This window comes from Triturus cristatus, chromosome 12 (genome assembly GCF_964204655.1).
Source record: "Triturus cristatus chromosome 12, aTriCri1.1, whole genome shotgun sequence".
In the NCBI taxonomy this organism is placed as follows: Eukaryota; Metazoa; Chordata; class Amphibia; order Caudata; family Salamandridae; genus Triturus; species Triturus cristatus.
The window spans coordinates 35,372,055-35,393,197 of NC_140595.1; the positions used below are offsets into that span (position 1 = coordinate 35,372,055).

Genomic DNA, 21,143 nt, shown 5'->3' on the forward strand with positions numbered 1-21,143 from the left:
ACACAAGGCTTTGAATTCCTGAAGTTATTACATTTTTCTGCGTTTGAACCCATAAAAGAATGTATTTTCCAGACCATTAAATATCTCACCCCATGATGTCGCCTTTTACTGGGCCTAGAAACATCTCTTGCTTATCTGTGTCACTTGTAATCGGAGACATTGGGGCCTGATAATGCACTTGTAATAAGGCAGAAGAGATATCCGTCACATTTGTGAGGTTTGTAACATCAAAGGTCATTTTATTTCGGTTAATAAAAACCATAACATACTGCACAGATAAAAACATTAAAACATATACTAATATATTGTGAATCAATTTTTGAACAATTTCATTTAAACATCACAAAAGTTCATATGGTGCTCGGTTTGGATAAAATCGCTATAGAACCATCTTTACATTACATTCATCAGACCTTTGAGGTTTGTGACATCACGTTTGTGCACCAAAGTCTCAATCAGGCCTTTGGTGCTACTGACCCCACTCTCTGAACATGTTAAGAGTTTTTCATTGTAGGTAGAGGGCTGATGGCTGGTGGGGGCAGGAAGAGGCTGTTCTGGTGTGATGACTGTGACGCACTGTGTGTTCCCCTTTAAGACCCGCTGGCTCCGCCTCCCGCAGGACTTGTTCCTGGCCTCCCATCACATGTTGGTGAGTGATGCATTGCTGCGGGGGACAAACAGCATGGGCACGGTTTACTGACAGGAACAAAAGAAGCAAACATGAGGCAAACACTGAACGTCCCTCCAGCGGGTCCGAGTGGCTCGAAATGTAATTAAACTTCAGCCCGGGACACAGGAGGACAGACCAGGGGGGCAGGAGGAGGGCACGGACCCCGAGACATCCAGTGTTTGAAACTGACCACTTACTGGCTTAGTGCCTGGATACATCACCCTGCGTAGTGCCTGCAAAAAGGAGCATGTGGTTTACTAAGAGAGGGGTACAGAAGCCCATTGTTCGAGGCCTTGAGGTCATGTCCCAAGCAGGACATGTGAGGTGGAGAAGCAACAAACTCAACGTCAGCCAGTCTCTGACCTTCTTGAAGACTTACGGCCTCATTCTGAGGACTCTGGTAAATCTGGAGTCAAATCTAAGTCAAACTGCACTAGGTCCTGGGGGTTTAAAAATGGACCCAGTTGGGACCTGCAGGAAGTTACTCGTGGTTAGCAGGATGGAACCTGGAGGTCTGTGAAGCAATGCCAGTCTCAAAGACTGTTACTGCGCATTACTATGCATGCGTATTGGAGTCCCAGAGTAACACCGCTGCAGTGCAGTCCCATAGGTCCCTGTGATTTTTGCGCCTAATATTTCCAATGGTCTCAAAATTATAGTCAAAGTGGTAAACATGTGTATTTGGAGAGATACCCGACGCAGCGATGAGCACGGCAAACCATAAAATTGCCCAGATAATAGTGTCCGGCACCTACCAATAGGGCCTAAGAAAACACTTCCGTACAGTGCTATGTGCCCACATCACTTGTTTACCACATGTGGTGTGATAACCATATATACGTAGTAGTATCGCTGTGGATAATATGGATGTGTGTCCCATATTGCTGGCATGATCCCATGAGAGCCAGGGTCTGACTGTCGTCCATTTGATGACAGAGAACATATTTTCTGGTTTGAATCTATGCACAGGGCATGCAGTTTTACTCAACGTTGTAGGCCCAAATACAATAAGGTGTGTGTGCCAGAGATGTGCATGCCCCTTCACGCCATGAACCTGCCCAGCCCTGACATACCCACATATTATCTGATGTCTGTTGATCTGTTCTGCACTCAATGTGCCCAAGACACACACATCGTGTCTGATTCCAGTTGCAAGAGTCAGAATCTAACTTATACTGTGAAAACATGCACAATACACCTCTCATGTCCTTGTTAAATTGACACTCTCTGTATAGTATCTCCACCTGTGTATTACCTATTTGGCCGTTCGGCGCCAACAATGCTAAATTGTAAATTCATGTCCTGTTGAGAAGAATCTTAAATTAAATTGTACTACTGTTGTACAATGTGCCGATGCCTATGAGGCCTGATTCACTATTATAAATCAAAGTGAATAAATAAATTCCCACTTCAAGAAGGTGTGGAGTTATTATATATGCATTCAACAAAGTTTTCCATCCTACTCAGGTTATATAAGCTGGAGTTTATAGCATGCTAGTCATAAATCCTACAAACATAACAGATATAAGAAATAATACTATATATTACAGACATCAATGTAGTATTTGATTGTTTTTTTACATTTTTTCTCCCTTGGGTCAGAACAAAATTTAATTGGTTGAAATAGGTACCGTTAATTAGTGATCACAGAAAAAGAGGTGTAGTATGAAGTGATCCATCCATCTATCCCTCTTTCCACCCACCCACCCATTCATCCATCCCTCCATCCATCTGTGTAGCTATCAGAATGTCTATGTATTTCCATCTGTGGATCTTTCCATCTGTTTTTAAAAAACTCTGATTTAACTGCGGCGTCAGAATCTCTCTGGTGTTCATGCCGTGGGCACTGATATCTTGGCAGGTATCCTATGGCGGTGGAAGGGTGCAGGTAGGCATTGGCTTACATGGAATGCACAAGCAAGGCGTCATTGGAGCACTTTTGAGACTAGACCATGCTCTAACATACCTTAATGTCAAAAACACGCAAAGTCAATGAGAATCGCTCCACGGTATTTGAAGACCATAACATGCACATCAAATTCCAACGATAAAGTCGGTCTATAAAAAGGACACACAGGAGCCCCGATTCAGCCTCTGCAAGCAAACCGCGGGGGTATTAACCCACCAAGAGTGGCATTGAATAAGACTTGGAGCACATGCGGAACGAGTGTGAGAACTTCCCACACCTATTTAAATTAAAGAACAGAAACAAAAGCGGACTAAACTAAAAAATATAAACACTTCCAGGACCAGAATGCGCTATTAAACTAGGGGAACGAATACATGAACATAAGTTGTAGTTGACGAGCTGTGGGACCTAAGACCCCTTAAAACCTCACTCTTGTTCAGATCAAACCAACACCAGATTTATATCCTCCAAACAGCACCAGGGGCCATTGGAAGCCGTTGACGCTGCACCATGCAAACACCTCATTGCGTAAGATTTTCTGTGGCTTACCCTGTATAATGAGCCTGAGTGGTTTATCTTACCCTGTGTTTGCTCGCTAGTGATACCAGCCCTGGATGCTCACAGGACGCAGAGAATTCAAACGTGTTTGCACAGGATGTTGATCAACAAGCCAGAGCAAACCGTGATATCTGTAGTCACCGACACATCTAATGTTTGCAGTTGTACATGCGAGCCATGGCCCATAAACATGTCGATTTGTGATCAGGAAAGAAGCAGCTTCCATAATCCAATTTCAGACGACAATTGACCTCATATGGCTTCTTGCGCCAAATGTCCAGTGGTTATCATTTGTTGTCCAGTCACTACATTCAGACAACCACCAGCACTGCCCGCTGTTTTGGGTGTGATATTAAATGGGTCCCCCAGCAACTAAATTATAATTTGAGACTGTAGCTCACCTGGCTTCCTGGACAGGATCCCACCGTTAACTGAAACTGTCGAGCTCTAACTTCTCTGATTCCCCGAGTGGAAACAGCGCAATAATGCAAAAATGATACCAGCAGTAACATTTTACTACAACCCAACATCATCTGGGTTCCTTTTATGTCTAACGCAACATGCAAATGCCCATAACTTAATTCTAGGCCACGGTTTCTCACACATGTCATGGACTTGATACCGGTCTCTTTTGACAACTTAGTTCCGAACCCTTTTCTTCCCTAAGTTGGATATTAGTTAATGTTGATTTTATCCTCTGAACCCACCTGGAGACCCCATCAGAGCCTTCTGATCAACACAGTCAATTCACAAGCCCTGACTTCTGCTCGGGCCAACCTACGAAAGGCAGAGAGGCACTCCGGTGAAAGAGGTACATAAGTAAAATAACTGTATATGGGAAGTGAACTTGACAAGCAGGACGTGCCATGAACCTAAGTAACTGACAAATAACAGAATGTCTCATCAACCAGGCATCAAAAACACATGAACAATCCAGCAAACTGCGCACAGACACAGCAGATCGAAACACAGGCGATACAATACATGGCCGTTAAGCCACTGACAGCTGTCGCTCAAGCAGAACCTGACCAACGGCTTCCCAGAAGCGGATACCACCAACACTTCACCTCCTTTTTCACTGTACATTTGTTTTCACAACCCTTTTGTGTTCAAAACACTGCTAACAGAAAGACCAAAGCAAATGAGAAGAGAGACAGGTGGCTCAGGAAAAGCCAGGCTGAGATGGTAAATTCTTAACCGTTCTTTAGCACAATAAACATTCACACAATGGGGCGCAGAAATACAGGTTTTAATTTAATATTAATAATAGAGTGCCGCTAACCCAAGACTAAAAACTTCTCTTGGGAAATGGTGATACGCTGCCCTGGGTAGCATGCCTGGAGCTATAGCTGTGTCAGCAGTTTTCATACTCCTGCGACACGCCTTGGGGATCCTGTTGTGCGGTACAACACAAACACAGAGAACAATGTTTCAATCGCACGACGTGACAGTCAACAAGTCGCACGCTTTATGCTGAGGTTAGGTATTGTCTTTCTGATTTGTGAAGTAAAAACTTGAAAACTTTTATTATATCACAGCCATTGTTGCTTCATACTTCAATTGTCAAAATCATTTGTTTTATCTTTTTGACCTACTGGTTTTGGTGTATTTGGCCTCTGCACTCACCGTGGTCATAGAGGTCAACTTCGGTAATGGTTCATGCCGCCAGTCATCCGCCTATAGCCATCCTGCCTGTCCTACCACAGATCTATAGCACTTGAGCCTTTCCTACCCCAGGTCAGTAGACCTACAGCCTTCGGTTTGGGCCAGCTCCCATGTTTATGTTGTTCTCTCTTTTGGTCTGGGTCAAAGTCTGGAGTCAATAAGTAGTCGCCGGACTCCCCCCCCCCAAATTAAGCACCCGTGGTTGGTAAAGTTCATGAATACACTAATAAATATATTAATAAATAATAATAAAAAGAAATGATGCCCTGCAGGCGGCTCAGAGATCCCGCCAGGGAGACTTACCCTAATGGTCTAAGTTGCTCCCTAAAAGTTCACTGATAAGAAGCTAGAAATAGTCTTCATAGTTGCGTATACTGCTATTATCAAAATATTTGTAAAAAACATTTCTGAGGGTAGTTCAAAAACAAACTCAACTGTTACATTTCAAAAAGTGTTACAGTGCTATGTTGCATAAAATGATATGTTATAGGTTACAAATTGAAGCAATGTTATATTTAAAATATTCCTTCTCGTAATGGAGTCATTTAGGGAACAGCCACAGTGTGGAATTTCAGTGACTTAAGTAAGAGTTAGGCATAACTTGGTGGCTGATATAAACCTATGAGTGAAAGCGAGGGTGGCAGAGTCCAACTGCGGTATCAACATATTTATTTAGAATCTGCTCTTTAGTGCCCCGCATGTTGATGCACATAGATTTTGTGTGTGCTAGGTGTGAGGGTGAGTGCCGCCGGATGTTCCATAGGAAGCTCTCAGGCTTCTGGGGTCACTGCATGAGTACTTCATCCAGCCCAAGTTATTTCTCTGCATTCAGGCATTGTTAGTCATTTTATAGCCCTACAAATTCCAGGATGCAAAGCAAATCCGTTTCTGAAAACGATATGATTGACTCTATGACTCCTCAAACTCTACAGTAAACTTTATTGCTATGCTTCACACATTACGCATATATTGTAGTGCACTGTAATTCCATTGCATAGTCCTTCACCATGTTTTACTATGGTGAGCTCACACTTGTGCCAAACCCAAAAGCTTCTGTTTGCCTCGGTAGTTACAAAAGTATTATCCATAGGATGCCAGCCTACCACCACACTTTATTTATGTATACTACTGACATGAGATATATATATATATATATATTTTTTTTTTTTTATATATACAATAATGTATGGCATGTCCTTTGCCCATCCGGGGCGAAATTCTATTTAAAAAGGGAATTCTAAATAATTAAATAAGAACAACCCTGGAAAACAATGTATGGCATGTCCTCTGCATATTTCCTGAACTTGAGATATAGAATTACTGTATATTTTTAACCAGTTCAAAATGGCTGCTCTTTAGATTTGTATTATCTGAATGAGATTTGGTTGTATAGTCCTCTTTCTACTTTTATCAGAGATGATGTGGGGGAAATGACGTTTATTTATTCGGTGTAAACATTGTATGCACTGACATTGACAAAGGCCAGCATGGCCGAAACGCGTTTGTCTGCCATTGGAGCGAAATAAAACAACATAAGTATCTTTAAAGTGTGTGCGCCACGTTTTTGTTCATCGCTCTAACGTTTGGAGGAATATATATATATATATATATATATATATATATTGTAGTCAACATTGATAAAGGCGCACTGCTGAATCATGTCTGAGTGTTCTATAAATCCAATAAATATTGGGTTTTGTTTCTCCGCAGTGAGTGCTGGTCGTTTCGTTAAGAGCATTGAATTGATTAAACGAGCGCACCCTTGTGAGATTCAGCACCTGCAGAGTGCAGAGGCATTGGTGCAAATGTCTCGAAAATATATATATACACATATATATGAAGTAATTTTTTCTAAAAGCATTGGCATGTGCCTTCACTTATTGAATCGATTTTTCATTGCTTGAGTTCTGATTCTTTACCCCTCACACTGCCTCCGTGAGACGCATGCCTGGGACTGTTTGCCCTCTGGAGTCACATGCACAAGGGATGTATTTATCCAGAGACGTACATAGTAGAGCAAAATCTATGGACACCAGACTGGGTCGGGCAGTGCCATTTACTGGTTAGGAGTTCTTTGCTTTTTGAGTCGTCTGCTGGTTGTGTTTAATATTTTCATTTAACTGGTAGCATCCCTGTGCATATATAGCGGAAGATCAAATAAAATATCTATACGATGCAAGTTGATCCAGCAGAAACCATTTGTCAATAGAGAGCTGGAAATACCCTCAGAGATGCTTACTGGACATGCTCTGCTTTAAGACATTATTTGATTTCTGGATATCAGATGCCACCGGGATAGCATGGCTAACCCTCTTCATCCATTGGTCTGTTACTGTGCCATTCACATTTTCCTTCCGTCGACTACAGATACAGCATGGAGCAACGGGCCAGCCCACTTCAGCCATTGGCCAACTTCATTGTGAGTGACAGCATCCGTCCCTTACACAACAACCACATTGGCACAGAAAGTAGTTCTGCCCAAAGCAAGGGACTACTATGGCTATGAGTGACTAAAAATATCTTTGCTTTTAGCCACAGTTTATTTTAGACTGACAAGGGTCCGGCAACTCCACCATCAATAAAGTTTTGTACAAACCATTATAAAAAAACGAGCATTGAAGACTGGCAGCTGCAAGGCCTGCTGGCTTTTGCAATGCTTGTTTCTTACTTGCATTTGGGCCCACGGACCCTTACTAGGCCACTGCATAACGTCTTACAATCGGTTGAGGCGGATATATTAAAACCAGTTTTGAAAAAGCGCCAAGACACACTTCAATTTTTGCATGGTCTGTAAAAATGGTAAATGTAACTTTACGTGCTTCCTGCCAGAGCTGTGTTTTGCTATGGCACGAGTGTGGCCGGTGCCCCGGTGCCAAGGTGGGCTTGGCAGCTAATCTCTTGCACAAGGGATAGGCTGGGAGGACACCCAAGGTTTTGTCCCACATCTCAGGCGCCATCTGTTTGCATCTCAGGGGACTCCGCTCTCGCGCTCCATTTAAGCATTGTTCAGGGCCCCTGAGTCTTGATGGCAGAGTGCTGGCCCCTCCCCCGCTCGCTCCCGCCCTTTTCTTTCTGTCTGGCGCTCGCAGCACGCTCCGCAGCGTATGCAAAGCAGCCTGGGCCAGCTGCCGTGCCAGACAAGAGGACAAAGGCCTGCTCAGTCCAGCTGTAATACGAGGCCTGCATGCCAGGGCATGGCAAGGGCTGACAGCCACCTGTAGCAACCAGGGGCTTGGAATAACAAAAATAATGTATAGTATGTTTGTTTAACACGTCTGGCAAAGAACTCCATTCTGTTTTACGCTAATTCCGGGGTCATAACTGTAATAAACAAGTGTCTGTAAAAGGAAGTCTAGAAATTGTATACTCGGAGGTAATGCTTATGTTTTCCTATGTAGTGCTTACTGGTACTAGCCTGTGAAATCCAAGAGAAATAAACAATATGCATTACAGTTACTCAACTTAATGGTCCTTAGTTTAACAAGGAGCAGTTGGTAGCATGATAGGCAGAGATGGCCCTACACGATTCAAATACATAATATGCATATTACACACACACACGTAGGGCTTGGGCTGAAAACTGGCTTTGATTTCATTTATCCAGACCCTCTAGCTAATAATATTTTCTTCCAAAAATGATGGCAATCAATAGGAGTATGGAGCGCCGTACATGTCATGGCCGCTTCAATGCGCTGCAACGTGAAGTTCAAGATACTTTTATTTTGCAGAGTTTTATATAGCGTGAACTTTTTGTTAGGCACGGGGAGATTAAGTGATTTGCCCAGAATCACAGGAAGTTCAGCGTCATTACCGAGACTCGAACCCAGTTCCCCAGGTCAGAGGTCGAGCGCCCTAGCCGTTAGGCCAACTCCTCTCCTCATTTTGTTTTAAAAAGTGCTTTTCACACACAGCCAACACAAGGGTCAATGGTTGCACAGCTGGTGGGTTTACACAATTAGTCATGGCTGAGTGAGGGTTGAGGCTAGGCTGCAATGGAGAGAGGCACTCCTCATTATCCCATACCAAGCTTTATGTAAAATGCCTCCTTCCATAGCCTTATTTATAATCTCTATGTTAGAAGAACTTTCTTAAAAGTACCACATTTTCCTACTGCTTCTGTCACATTTTACTGCTTAAGGTTCACCCTCTAAAGAAAAGTAAATGGTATATCCTCTCAGTGGATAAGGTTTCTACCACCCGTCCCCATCTGGGTCTAAGCATGGTACATCCCCTCAGTGAAAATGTTCTCCCACTCTTTTTCCTTGCTGTATTCCTTACTGTAATAGTCTCTCCCTTCTCATGGCGAGGACAATTCCCTTATTACTGGATTTCTCCACCCCCTCTAACCTTTGTAGTGGTATATCTCCTAGCAGAGGTATACCCTCATGCCCTGTCCCTCACAAGACCCTTTTCTCAATAGTGGCAATTCATCTGCCCTTTTTCCCCTCTATGGAATATTCCACTACATCAGAAGATTGGGTAATCCCCCATCAGAAGATGAGTTTCTCCCACATTCTGTGGAATTGCACACCCTCTATTTTGAGTTATTGCTCACATGCCTGCTCCCTCTCGGACATGGCCCTCAGCTCAGAATAGGTGCTGGCCCTCCTCTCTTCCCTGGGTAGACTGGCCCATCCATGCAGGAGAGCGTGTTTGTCTCTCACTGATGCCCCAGTAGCATGCTGCATCCCTTTGTACGAGTGCCCCCTCTTCTAGAATGGTAGTGCATCCAAAGAACTAGATAGGTTGACAATCTATCAGCAGCCCACCAATTTACATCCGACTAGCCCATAATTAGTAATCGTGGTTAGCAGTCATTGAAACTGTGACACATGATTATGACACAACTATGGACTTCGACACTTGATAAATGGACTGTGACACATGATAACTATTTGCAACTGAAAAAGTTACAACTGGATAGAGGGAGTTGGCAACTGTAAGGTTGTTTCTGTACTCTGGTCCAACCTCTAGGTAAAGGGGTTCTGTTTCTCTTTCTCCTACTTCCCTCTGTACAATGGTCAGGCCATTCAGAGTTGTCCAAAAAATTCAATGAAATTAACCCCACCTCTTTGAAGACTTTTACTACTTCTTCCTCGATGATTTTGGACCCCTATAACAATAGATTCCTCTGTCACCCAAGAATGCATTTGCCTCCTACTGCCTCGCCTTGCACAATGGTAATTTCCTTCCAATGTGGTGTGTCCCGTTGCTCACCAAATCACCACCACCTGTCCTTTGTCCCTACACTTCTGACCCTTTTATCATGGGCGTTTCTAAACCTGCAAAATGGTTCCTCTTCCAGTAGATACTATTACTCCGCCAACACTACAAAGAATTCTCCTCCAGTCTCTGTACAACGGTTCCTACCCTGTGAATGTTTCATCCTCCTGCAACCACAGTACATCTGCCTTCCGCGTTGACTGGTTGTTGTTCTACTTGCCCAAAGAGTAGTCACTTTACCATTACCCAGCTATAAAATGGTTGAACTTCCCTTCTTCTAGACTGGTTTGCTATTGTACCTCCGCTGCTGTAGCACGTACTGCCCTCACAAGGATGCCACTTTTCTCTTTCTTTGCTAGAACAATGGTTCCACTTCCACTCTCCGCATAGAATGCCCCCCCCCCCCTTCCATACAATGGAATCTCTCCCTGTACAATGTCACTTGCAGTGCTTCCCCTCTCCGGCCATGGTCTCCCCCGCTCTTGTGCTCTGGCCTCCCCAAATCTTTTAGTGTCACTTGTAGTACACCCCCTCTCTGTGAAATGGTCTGCTCCGCTCCTGTGCAATGTCCTCCCTTACCCCTGTAGAGTGGAACCCAGCCATCATGCCTCTGTATGGTGCTCTTTCTCTGTTGGATGGTAAATCCCCCTTCTAGGATACAGTGGTTCCCTTCTCACCCTCACAACTGTGCTCCCTCCCTATAGGATGAACCCCTCCCAAACAATGGATCTTCCTTTCTCTTTTTAGGTGTAAACCCCCCTTCTTTACCCGCCGCCCCCCATGCAATCGTGGCTTCTTTTCTCCATCCCAATGGTTCATCCCACTTCAGCTTTCGCCCTCCCGCCCAATGCTCGTCGCCTCTGCACACCCCCTCCAGTCAGCGGTCCCTCCTTCCGATTAAGCGCCCCTCTCCATTCCCTGACACTTGGTGACGGCCAACGTCCCGTCCCTGTTTCCCCGCCTCTTCCTCTAGCATGGCTCCTCCCCCTGCCTCGCGCTCCTCCTCCCGCTGCCGAATGGTTCTGCCGAATCCGCCCACTCCCACGCGCTCCTCCTCCTGCTGCCAGTTGGTCCCGCCTTCTGTCTTTCGCCTCTCCCCTCGATCCCCGTTGGTGCCTCCCCCTCGCGCTGATAACATCCCAGTCCAGGCTTCCTCCCGCTGCCCATTGGCGCCACCCTCTCTCTCGCGCCCCTCCTCTCGCTCCCCATTGGCTCCTCCCCCTCGCCCTGATGATGTCACCGCCTGGGCTTCCTGTGCATGTCTGGTTGTGCTGCTCAGATAGGGGATGAAGCGCTAGCTGCGGGCGGGCAATGCTAGAGGGGCTGGGGCCGTGGTATCCGAGGCAGGAGGCCTAGCTGTGGAGCCCGAGGAATGATGGCACCCGCCGGAGTGTGCAGTGACTGATCGAGGGCTCCGGAGCCCTGCTAACCCCTTTATCTCCAGCCACAATGGAAGCCAAGCCCCGAAGCCCACCCAGGCAGCCCCGATGCCCGGACCCTGGGTCTGGAGGAGCCGCTGCAGGGGCCCTGTGAGCCCAGGAGCCGCAGATCGCCATCACCGGTGATGAGGGGGCTGCAGGAGCCTGAACAAAGGAGGCCGCTATGTCAGACCCTAGTTATTGGAGAGCCCCGCCGAGCCACCGCAGCCACCTGCACAAGGGGGCGCTGCTGCAGCGCTCTAAGAGGTGAGGGGCAGCACTGGGCTGGATCTGATGCTGTGGTGCAAGAGGGGGCAATGCAAGGGGCGCTCCAAGAGGCGAGGGGCAGTACTGGGGTGGATCTGATGCTGTGGTGCATCTAGGGTAATACTGGGGTGGCTCTGATGATGTGGTGCAAAAGGTGGCAATGCAAGGGGTGGTTAGGAGCAGGACTGGGCTGGATCTGATGGTCTGGTGCATCTAGGGCAGTACTGGGGTGAATCTGATGCTGTTGTGCAAAAAGGGGCAATGCAAGGGGTGGTGAGGGGCAGGACTGGGCTGGATCTGATGCTGTGGTGCATCTAGGGCAGTGCTGGGGTGGATCTGATGCTGTAGTTCAAGAGGGGGCAATGCAAGGGGTGGCGAGAGGCAACACTGGGCTGGATCTGATGCTGTGGTGTATCTAGGGCAGTGCTGGGGTGGATCTGATGCTGTGGTGCAAGAGGGGGCAATGCAAGGGGTGGTGAGGGGCGGTACTGGGCTGGATCTGATGCTGTTGTGCATCTAGGCCAGTGCTGGGGTGGATCTGATACTGTAGTTCAAGAGGGGGCAATGCAAGGGGTGGTACTGGGCTGGATCTGATGCTGTGGTGCAAGAGGGGGCAATGCAAGGGGTGGTGAGGGGCGGTACTGGGCTGGATCTGATGCTGTGGCACATCTAGGGCAGTGCTGGGGTGGATCTGATGCTGTGGTGCAAGAGGGGGCAATGCAAGGGGTGGTGAGGGGAAGTCCTGGGCTGGATCTGATGCTGTGGTGCAAGAGGGGGCAATACATGGGGTGGTGAGGAGCGGTCCTGGGCTGGATCTGATGCTGTGGTATATCTAGGGCAGTGCTGGGGTGGATCTGATCCTGTGGTGCTAGGGGTGGTGAGGGGCGGTACTGGGCTGGATCTGTTGCTGTGGTGCATCTAGGGCAGTGCTGGGGTAGATTTGATGCTGTGGTGCAAGAGGGGGCAATGCAAGGGGTGGTGAGGAGCGGTAATGGGCTGGATCTGATGCTGTAGTGCATCTAGGGCAGTGCTGGGGTAATTTGATGCTGTGGTGCAAGAGGGGGCAATGCAAGGGGTGGTGAGGGGCGGTACTGGGCTGGATCTGATGTTGTGGTGCAAGAGGGGGCAACACATGGGGTGGTTAGGGGCGGTCCTGGGCTGGATCTGATGCTGTGGTGAAAGAGGGGGCACTGCAAGGGGTGGTGAGGGGCGGTCCTGGGCTGGATCTGATGCTGTGGTGCAAGGGGGGGGGCAATACATGGGGCGGTCCTGGGCTGGATCTGATGCTGTGGTAAAAGAGGGGGAAATCCAAGGGGTGGTGAGGGGTGGTCCTCGGCTGGATCTGATGCTGTGGTGAAAGAGGGGGCAATACATGGGGTGGTACTGGCCTGGATCTGAAGCTGTAGTCTATCTAGGGCAGTGCTGATGCTGTAGTGCAAGAGGGGTGATGTCGCAGCGCTCTAACAGGTGCGAGGCAGTACTGTAGTAATGGGGTGGATCAGCTGCTTAGTGCAAGAGGGCGCTGGGGAGATAGTTTGCGCCCTGCGGTTGTGGAGAGTAGTACTGCGTGGCCTGCAGCAGTCTAGGGGTGTGCAAGGGCAATAGATAGGGGCTAATGCTGCAGTGGGGGAGGGGACGGTAGCCATACTGGGAGTACTTTTGCAGCAGTTTACGGGGCATGGACAACACAAGTAGTTGCTGCTAATGCCTTCCAACAGGGGTAATACAAAGGGTCTTGTTGCATTACTTCGGGAGGTCAGTGGGGGATGTTGGTGGGTGCAGAAGCCGTTCTAAACTGAGCATTGAACCAATCCTTCTAAAGCAGTACAAGAACTTGGAACTACCTTTGCACCAACCCCCTCTCATGCCACTTTTAAGAATGGTCTCAGGATCCTTCTTTCAAAAGACACTGACAGCTCTCACACTTGATAGACGGTTGGGGGGAGACTAGGGGTGGGTGTAACCCGCAAAATTTGCTGTAGTAAAATTACGTGAATTTACAACAAAAGTACGCTAGGAGCGTAAGCCTGCATTTAGCGCTATTTTCTCAGCGGAAAATGCTCCCTTGGGCCCAAAATTATTCCGAGGATGCACTGTGCGCTAAGGTAATGGAGCTAAATGCAGCAGAACAGCAGCCACCATCAGCCCCTCACACTCTGTTCCTGTGCTCTTGGGAATGCATGTTTGCCCTATTATCCTCCAAATTACGCAAACAGGCATAATCAAGTAATTTTGTATCTAATAGTAAAACAAAATTACTCAAGCGTAATTCAACCAGGCATAGGTAAGACCCCGTCGGTTCAAACACGTTCATTTTTTTCTTTAAATGGTAGTTCTTGTCGATTGTTTGAACCACTCTAATGCTGTTGGACCATGTTCACGCTACACAAAATCAAGAATAAATGTTGCAGTACTCAGGAACCCATCTCCAGATACACAATTGGTAATAAAACCTAGATGGATGTGAGAGGGGGAGACAGACTTAGTGGCACATCTGTGGCAACGAGTTGCCTGTTTGGCAATACGTTTCTGTTGCAAAGATGAACGATACTTAATGTGGCAGAAGAAGGGGAAATGCTCCTGCGATCAGAGACGCAACAAGGCTGGTTGCACAAATGCTCATTGCGCACAGGGTGTGCTATGGAGTTGCCAGCAAGGGGGTTCCAGGAACATAAAATGGAAGGCAGCGTTAGGTAAGTTATACAACTGCCCTCTGCACAACTGGCTTAAACTATCTGATATAAACAGACTTTAAGGGGTGCAGGTTTGGGTGGAGGGATTTGCCCCACCCCCTACCCCGTTGGGACAGTGGCTGGATAAAACAATGTTTTAATTTGCATCCCCTAGAGCTGAAGTTGTCCTTTGTCAGTCTTCAGTGCCTTCTCCAGTCCTGCTGCTCCTTTCTCTGTTGATTCTCTAGTTCACGAGCTCTTGATGTCAACAATTCGTAAGGAGAACATTCAAATTACACGGATCAGTAGCAGACTAGACACACTCTAGATCCTGGTCAGGCTTTCTTGTTGTGCTGCCTTTAACATTTTTGGAAACAAAACTTCAAGTATCGTAAGGAAATATTCTTGCAAAGCACTTCCGCTGCCCCTGTACCTTTACTGAAAGGATGTGAGCTGTGCACTTTATCTGGCACTTAATTAACCAGCGCCAGCCCCAAAAGGACACCTGAGTATTAGAAAAAGAGGTTTGGAAGGTGCAAGTCGAGGTGCGTGTTTCTTGCTTGCATGCAGTAGTGAGAGTAGTAGTGCTTCTGAGATGAAGGCGTGGTGTCCTGCAGAAATAAAGACCACTGATGAAGCCCGGCAGAAGAGTCAAGGGTGGGATGCTAATTACATTCTTGTTGCATTATATAGCGCTTAATATCCCTGGTGAGGTGCTTTTCTGATGGGTTTCACACGGCTGGGTTCCTTTGGAAGGGTGTTGGGTTGTAGTGTGGTCTGTGGGAAGTGGTCCAGAGTTGTGCGAGTTGACCAGGGTTGGGCTCATATGTTGTATGCTGCGCCTTCTTGGCGTGAAATGCAGTGAAACTGAGTGAGGCATTCGTCGCCTCCGCTTAGCAGGCGTGTGTGGTTGGAAGAGTGTGGGAGTGAAGTGTGGCATGTGTGGGAAGTGTTATGTTTTTGTGCGTGATTGGCAGAGGCTGCATGCATCGTGTCACAGTAGAGAGTTTAGTAGCGCTTATGCGTAGGGTGGAGCGAGGTAGAGTTGGAGCCAGCTAGCTCGAGTCTGGTGGCCTTGAGGGGCCTTTTGGCTTTAGTTCTGGGGAACCTTTGATCCCAGGTTCTGTGCCTTCCATGGCCATCTTGGGAGAGCGGACAGCTCCGTCCGCTAGTCGGTGCGATCTCTTTGTCATCTGGCGGTAGAGCAGCCGTGGCTTCACTATCTTCCTGAGTTGCGTATGATCTTGGATTGTTCTAGTCATCGCCGAGAGACTGCTCCACATTCTTGATGTGTGAGAGAAGACGGTTCTACAAATGTGCACATTTTGTCTTTGGGGAGAAGGAGGTCACCATTCTGTGGCCGAACGACCCCGCTTGTGCTGCTAGAAGGACCCGGACTGTCTTGACATTGTATTCTCATACAATATAATCCCTGGAAGAGACTGTAGGAGAGAGAGAGAGAGAAGTATTTAAGTGAGTGTCTGGTCTGTTCGTGCTATAATTTGATTTTGGTTGCTAATCTCATAAAGCGAAATTGCCCCAATGCAGACTCTTGCTCTGCTCATCAGGGCTGAAACCATTTGCGGGCCAAAAATCGCTTTGGGGATAGCAAACACAAAGAGATGATGGACGGAGCGCTGAAACTTTTCAACCACTCACCCCCAATCAAGAGATCTGGGTTGAATCCATCATCATTCTTTAGCTCACCACGCCACCCCAGTTTGCACCCAGCCATATGCAAATCAGTCTTGACCCTGTGCCTCATGGGAACAGTGAAGGCCGAACTGCCAGGCCAGGTCCTCCCTGGACCATAAACGAGCATCCTGGGGCCGGTTTTGGGGTATCACCCCTCATCAGCTAGGCTAGCTTGAATCCTGTGGCACAGCGGGCACTGGTCCCAGGATGCTTGTTTCCGGGGGAGCAGGATCAAGACTGATTTTGCATACGGCTGGGTCCAAACTGGGGTGGCGTGGTGAGCAAAAGAGCGACGGATTCAACTCAGATCTCTTGGCTGGGGGTGAGTGTTTGAAAAGTTTCAGCATTCCGTCCATCATCTTGTTGTGTTTGCATAGCTTGGGGGATGCCACCTCGCGCCATGCCATTACAGACCGCATTTTCTGTTCTCATCTTTCCTTTCACGTGCGTTGCATTGTTATCACCAAAGTTGGCCCATTTGATTCAATGCACTCGAATGGACTACATCTCCCAGAAGACACAATGTCTTCAAAGTAAAGTGTACAATTAGAAACATGATGGTGTAAGAATGCATGGCATAATGGCAACGTTAGTATTCATTTATTGAAGAATCGTCTCTAATATTGTGTGATTTTGAAGGGGAGTTTTGAAATGTTTGTGCTTAGCCCTTGCGGACAAGGTTTCTTGTGCCTCGTTCTGGTTGTCTCGGGAAATGTGTGTCTAGTTTTGGAAAAAGTGTGTCCATGTGGTCGCGTTCTCTTACGAAATAGTCACTCCTTGTTGCCGTTCGATGTGTTTCTGCTTCTTTTTGATGCCCAAAAACAAACGTCAGTCAGATTTTCATTGTATTATTTTTTCTGGAGCTTTATACAGGAGGAAGACCAGCTTTAAAACGCTCCATCCCATGTGACATGTTATGATATATGGTGAGATTTGCCCAGGATCACGCACTTTTGCCTATTGAAGGAGCTGGGATTAGATTCATTTTAATTCTCACGTTTCACATCCAATTTCCTTTCATTCTAATGATATTTGCTGGTGATTGGCTCGTGAGGGGAAGCACATTATGTTTGCTGTAGCCTTTCGTTCCCAGGACCCCCTTGGAAGGCCTGTGGCAATAGCCCCCCCCCCCCTCCCTCCTCCTCCCTGAGAAGTGCCCTCCTGGGCTGTCAATGATTACGTATAACCCTCTATCTTTACAGACCCGCTCGTGGTTAGCAGAGGTGCCGGAGCCATAATACGCACAGTTAAACTTTCCATGGGCACTTAACTGGAACGTGGGAAGAAACGGGGGGAGGGTCGAGGGGGGCGGGGGGAGTTTCTGGGCCCAGATAATTGGCAATAAAGCTCAGCTCCGGCTGACCAATGTCCTGTGAAAACACGCACAGAGGCCTGTATTTATTATTATTTTATTTTGCGGTCTAGTCTTTTTCTTCCCCGTTGTAGTTGTGGTACCAAAACTAACACAAATCCTAGTAAAACCACTTTGGAGACTTCCCTCAGGCGTGTGTGAGCTTGAGTTCTGTGCAAATACTGCTCTGTGTTAATTTATTTGTTTGGGCCAAAAGCTGCTTAGGGTTCAACGTCTACACTCTAGTTTTATTTTTGTGCAAATGGCATTGCAATCTCTTTCACTACTATATCTGCAATGTTCCCATTGTAAATAGCTCCAAATACCCTCGGGTCTTCCACGCGCTATATGCAATTGAAAATAAACAGTCCCAAGTCGTGCCACCCTTCTGTTCGGCCTGGATTTCGAGACATGTTGCCTTCGCCCCTGTAAGCACGACAGGCCAACTTCTTATATAGTCTCTATGCACCCCCCCAACATCCACCCCTCCTTCCTGGTGCTGCGAGAGAGAACTTGGGCCCCTCACACTTCCTAGACGAGTCAATTAAGCGCTCACTACACTGTGGCACCTTCTGAACATTTTGTGAAGGTGGCATTAGGCCCCAAACGGCCATGTCTTTCCTTGCTGCGCAGACAGTGTTTTATTAGTGCTTCACCCGGTTCTTCGGAATTGTGGTCTATTGCTACAGGGTCGGGGACATTTCCAAGTGTTTAGCCGCAGGGAGACCTTATTCCACTTTTTGTCACATGATCTGCTGCCCTTTGCAAGGCCAGAACCCTGTATACGGAGCCCCACAACCCAGTGCTTTGAGGCAGCACTCAAAGCTGTACGAAGCGCTTTAATATCTTGCTAGCGCATCAGGCTGCCCTTCTGCCCTTTCTAAGCACGGAGTTTGCCGCCCAGTTTTAATGGTGATCGCTTTACTAATCCCGGAAGGATGAAAGGCTGAGCCAGCCGTGCACGGATTCGGACTCGTGACCGTCAGATCAATGGTTGTGTTCAAAACACTGAGCTCTTGTGTATTCTGCGGGCACCACGACGAGCGGGTTGTGTCACACGCGCGTGCATGTCCTAGGGCTGTTGTGTCTCTCTTGCTTCAGAGCTGCGCCCAGATACCGCAGTTTCGAGGCACTGAGCCCATCCTGTTCTTGCGGACTTTCTTGCACGGGTTGAGGCCCCTCTTCTGTCCGCTATCTGCTGCTTTCACCCAGCAATCAAAGTGTGACTGCAGCCGAGGGCGGGCGCGAGGATGTTCTCCCCTCTTCCTTTCAGAATAATTTCATTATTTTTCTGTTTTTGCCAATGAAGCACAGGCTTCAAATATGCCGTTTGACCAAAGGGGGAAGGTCAGAACAAACCTTTGTTGTACTTTATAGTGCACTCAACTCGTCTTCAGCCCACACAGCCCCTGTCGGCTCTCAAGCCCTCCTTCCCACCCCCACACAGCCTTCAGTGAGCTATGCCAGCCCAGGCGCAGACTGCGTCTGCTGACATGCGCCCACCTTAAACTTGGCGCTTCCAAGGAAGAGCTCTACATTCTTTGCAAATTCACAAGCAGTCTCGCAGTGTTATGTTTCGTTGCTGAGCATTTGTAAAGCGCTGTGTTTGGCTTCTTGGCGCATTGCATGGGTTTTGGTCTGTAGTGATTATGTGCGGCTAGAGCGTGGGCTATATTGTAGTGTTTCTACTGGCTTTGCTAGTCTGGCGGTGGCGAGGAGCTGGAGGCAGGCAATGGTCTGGTCTTATGACGTCTTTATTGTTTCGTAGCTACTTCCAAGTATATCACTGTGTCAGCCCAAACTGGCATAATTTCACTTATTCTACAATAACAAGCAGCTTATTATTGAAAATTCTAGTGCAAACTCATATATCTGCGACTGGCCCTGTTTAGAACGTCACAGCGTGAACCAGAAGCACGTGTTTTCTCGTGCAGAGTTGGCACAGCCACACACAGCGCGCACACTTGGGGGTTGCTTGGCCAAAACCCAGCACATTGTTCCATGTTGTGCTGTCTTGCAACCCTTGCCAAGTGCCAGGGACTGGCATCTGTGCCCTTCTGCCAGGGTGTGTCTGTGAGCTAGGCTTGCAAACCCACCACCCACAGAAGCATATAGTGCCCAATGCAGTGACCGCTGGGTGCATATGGTGCCCAATGCAGCGACCACCGCTGGGTGCATATGGTGCCCAATGCAGTGACCGTTGGGTGCATATGGTGCCCAATGCAGTGATCGCTGGGTGCATATGGTGCCAGATGCAGTGATCGCTGGGTGCATATGGTGCCCAATGCACTGACCGCTGGGTGCATATGGTGCCCAATGCAGCGACCACCGCTGGGTGCATATGGTGCCCAATGCAGTGACCGCTGGGTGCATATGGTGCCCAATGCACTGATCGCTGGGTGCATATGGTGCCCAATGCACTGATCGCTGGGTGCATATGGTGCCCAATGCAGCGACCACCGCTGGGTGCATATGGTGCCCAATGCAGTGATCGCTGGGTGCATATGGTGCCCAATGCAGTGATCGCTGGGTGCATATGGTGCTCAATGCACTGACCGCCGGGTGCATCTGGTGCCCAATGCAGCGACCACCGCTGGGTGCATATGGTGCCAATGCAGTGACCGCTAGGTGCATGTGGTGCCCAATGCAGTGATCGCTGGGTGCATATGGTGCCCAATGCACTGACCGCTGGGTGCATATGGTGCCCAATGCACTGACCGCTGGGTGCATATGGTGCCCAATGCAGTGACCACCGCTGGGTGCACGTGGTGCCCAATGCAGTGACCACTGGGTGCATATGGTGCCCAATGCACTGACCGCTGGGTGCATATGGTGCCCAATGCACTGACCGCTGGGTGCATATGGTGCCCAATACAGTGACCGCTGGGTGCATATGGTGCCCATTGCATTGACCGCTGGGTGCATACGGTGCCTAATGCACTGACCGCTGGGTGCATACGGTGCCCAATGCACTGACCGCTGGGTGCTTATGGTGCCCAATGCACTGACCGCTGGGTGCATATGGTGCCCTGGACATTCTTCCTCTCTTTGTAAAACAGTTGCAGCATAGCCTGCCTGTGTCCAGTGACCATAGCACGCCCCGTTTCCAGTGAGTATAGCCTGCCAGTGTTCAGTGAGTATAGCCTGCTAGTGTCCAGTGAGTATAGCCTGCCGGTGTCCAGTAAGTATAGCCCGCCAGTGTCCACTGAGTATAGCCTGCCAGTGTCCAGTGAGTATAGCCTGCTAGTGTCCAGTGAGTATAGCCTGCCGGTGTCCAGTAAGTATAGCCCGCCAGTGTCCACTGAGTATAGCCTGCCAGTGTCCAGCGAGTATAGCCCGCCGCTGTCCAGTGAGTATAGCCTGCCGGTATCCAGTGACCATAGCCTGCCTGTGTCCAGTGAGTACAGCCTGCCGTTGTCCAGTGAGTACAGCCTGCCGTTGTCCAGTGAGTACAGCCTGCCGGTGTCCAGTGAGTATAGCCTGCCGGTGTCCAGTGAGTACAGCGTGCTTGTGTCCAGTAACCATAGCCTGCCAGTGTCCAGTGACCATAGCCTGCCAGTGTCCAGTGAGTATAGCCCGCCGGTGTCCAGTGACCATAGCCTGCTGTTGTCCAGTGAGTATAGCCTGCCAGTGTCCAGTGAGTATAGCCTGCCAGTGTCCAGTGAGTATAGCCTGCCGGTGCCCAGTGAGTATAGCCTGCCAGCGTCCAGTGAGT

The 21,143-nt window shown here is 48.2% G+C and overlaps 1 protein-coding gene across 3 annotated transcripts in view; it reads left to right on the forward strand.

Moving 5' to 3' along the window:
* Positions 1-21,143, forward strand: part of MAST3 (microtubule associated serine/threonine kinase 3) — a 268,364-nt gene that overhangs the window by 148,320 nt on the left and 98,901 nt on the right. Inside the window, exon 1 of one of the 3 annotated variants that reach the window (XM_085638359.1) lies at positions 11,261-11,710. The exons of the other annotated variants lie outside the window; for them this stretch is intronic. Coding sequence (XP_085494485.1) covers positions 11,628-11,710 — 83 coding nt within the window. The 5' untranslated portion in view covers positions 11,261-11,627. Of the gene's footprint in view, positions 1-11,260; positions 11,711-21,143 lie in introns of those variants that run through there. 3 annotated transcript variants of the gene reach the window in all.